This window comes from Leptonychotes weddellii, chromosome 4 (genome assembly GCF_054177405.1).
Source record: "Leptonychotes weddellii isolate Sample4059 chromosome 4, ASM5417740v2, whole genome shotgun sequence".
Classification (NCBI taxonomy): Eukaryota; Metazoa; Chordata; class Mammalia; order Carnivora; family Phocidae; genus Leptonychotes; species Leptonychotes weddellii.
Window position 1 is genome coordinate 72,109,176 of NC_138372.1, and position 1,258 is coordinate 72,110,433.

At 61.5% G+C, this 1,258-nt stretch overlaps 1 protein-coding gene across 1 annotated transcript in view; it reads left to right on the top strand.

Annotated features, from left to right (window-relative positions):
• The first annotated feature begins 203 nt into the window (after positions 1-203).
• DR1 (down-regulator of transcription 1) overlaps positions 204-1,258 on the top strand; it is a 19,103-nt gene continuing 18,048 nt past the window's right edge. Inside the window, exon 1 of the mRNA XM_006728857.3 lies at positions 204-1,118. Coding sequence (XP_006728920.1) covers positions 899-1,118 — 220 coding nt within the window. The 5' untranslated portion in view covers positions 204-898. The remainder of the gene's footprint in view (positions 1,119-1,258) is intronic.

Sequence of the window (1,258 nt, forward strand, 5' to 3'; positions counted from 1 at the left end):
TGAAGGGGGTGGGATTCTGAGGCGCGTGCCGAGACGACGGCAAGCGGAAGCTGCTGGCTGCGAGGACTGGCTGTTTTCGCCGGGGCGGGTGGGGGAAGGGCTGCAGCCACACCCGGAAGTCGGTCTGCGAAGGGTGGGGGGACGAGGAGGGGGTGAGGCTTCCGGTAGCGCAAAGGGTGTCGGGAGAGGCTTCCAGCAAACCTGCTTCCTTGGCCTCTGGAGGGACCACCGTTGCCGCGGATTCGGCTTCCACGATCTGCGTTCGGGCTAAACGGCCACGGCGGCCGCTACTGTCGCTCCCCTTGTGCCCGGCTCTGTCTGTATTCGTTCCCAGGCGGCCGCCACGGTTCCAGCAGCGGCCGCGGCCGACATGTTGTGAGGCGGCGGCGCGGGTGTCTGAAGGATGGTTTGGCAGAGGCGGCGGCAGCGGCTGCTGGCGGCGGCGGCAGCGGGGGCTCCGGCTCTTTAGAGCCAAGCCCGCTGGGTGTCCGCCCAGTACCGCGGTGAGGCCAGTGCCCCTGGACCTTGCCTCTGCTCCGGCGCGGTTGGGGACCGCGGTTAGGCGACAGCGCCCGCTCCTCTGAGGGGACACGAAGGTGGTTCCCCAGTGCTCAAATTTCCGGACCACCTTTGCTTTCTCCTCTCCGACCTGGGCAGTGCTGTCCCCGTAATCCTCAGCGCCCCGACCTCCTTCCCAATCTCGTCCTAAATCTCTCACACGGGTGTTCCCCCACCCTCACGAACCGGCTCCTCCCCACCTCCCTTCATTTTCTGCACCCTCTTCTCTTGGCGCTCCTGGGATCACACTTTTGAGGGCAGCCTTTTGAAAAATTCGCGGAATAGTGCGCCAGAGCTGGGGAGTTTTTAAAAGTCGGGGCGCGCGAGAGAGGGAGATACGATGGCTTCCTCATCTGGCAACGATGATGATCTCACTATACCTAGAGCTGCTATCAATAAGATGATCAAAGAGACTCTTCCCAACGTCCGGGTGGCCAACGATGCCCGGGAGCTGGTGGTGAACTGCTGCACTGAATTCATTCACCTCATATCTTCTGAAGCCAATGAGATTTGCAACAAATCGGAAAAGAAGACCATCTCACCCGAGCACGTCATACAAGGTAAGTGGTAGGTGTGGGGTTTTGTTTAAATGAGGGTCGGGGACAGCCTGCTAGTCGCGTGACCCGTTCATGTCAAAGCATTCATTCCTCTCCCCTGATAAGTACTGGCAGACGGGGCGGGGGGGGGGGGGGGGAAAGCC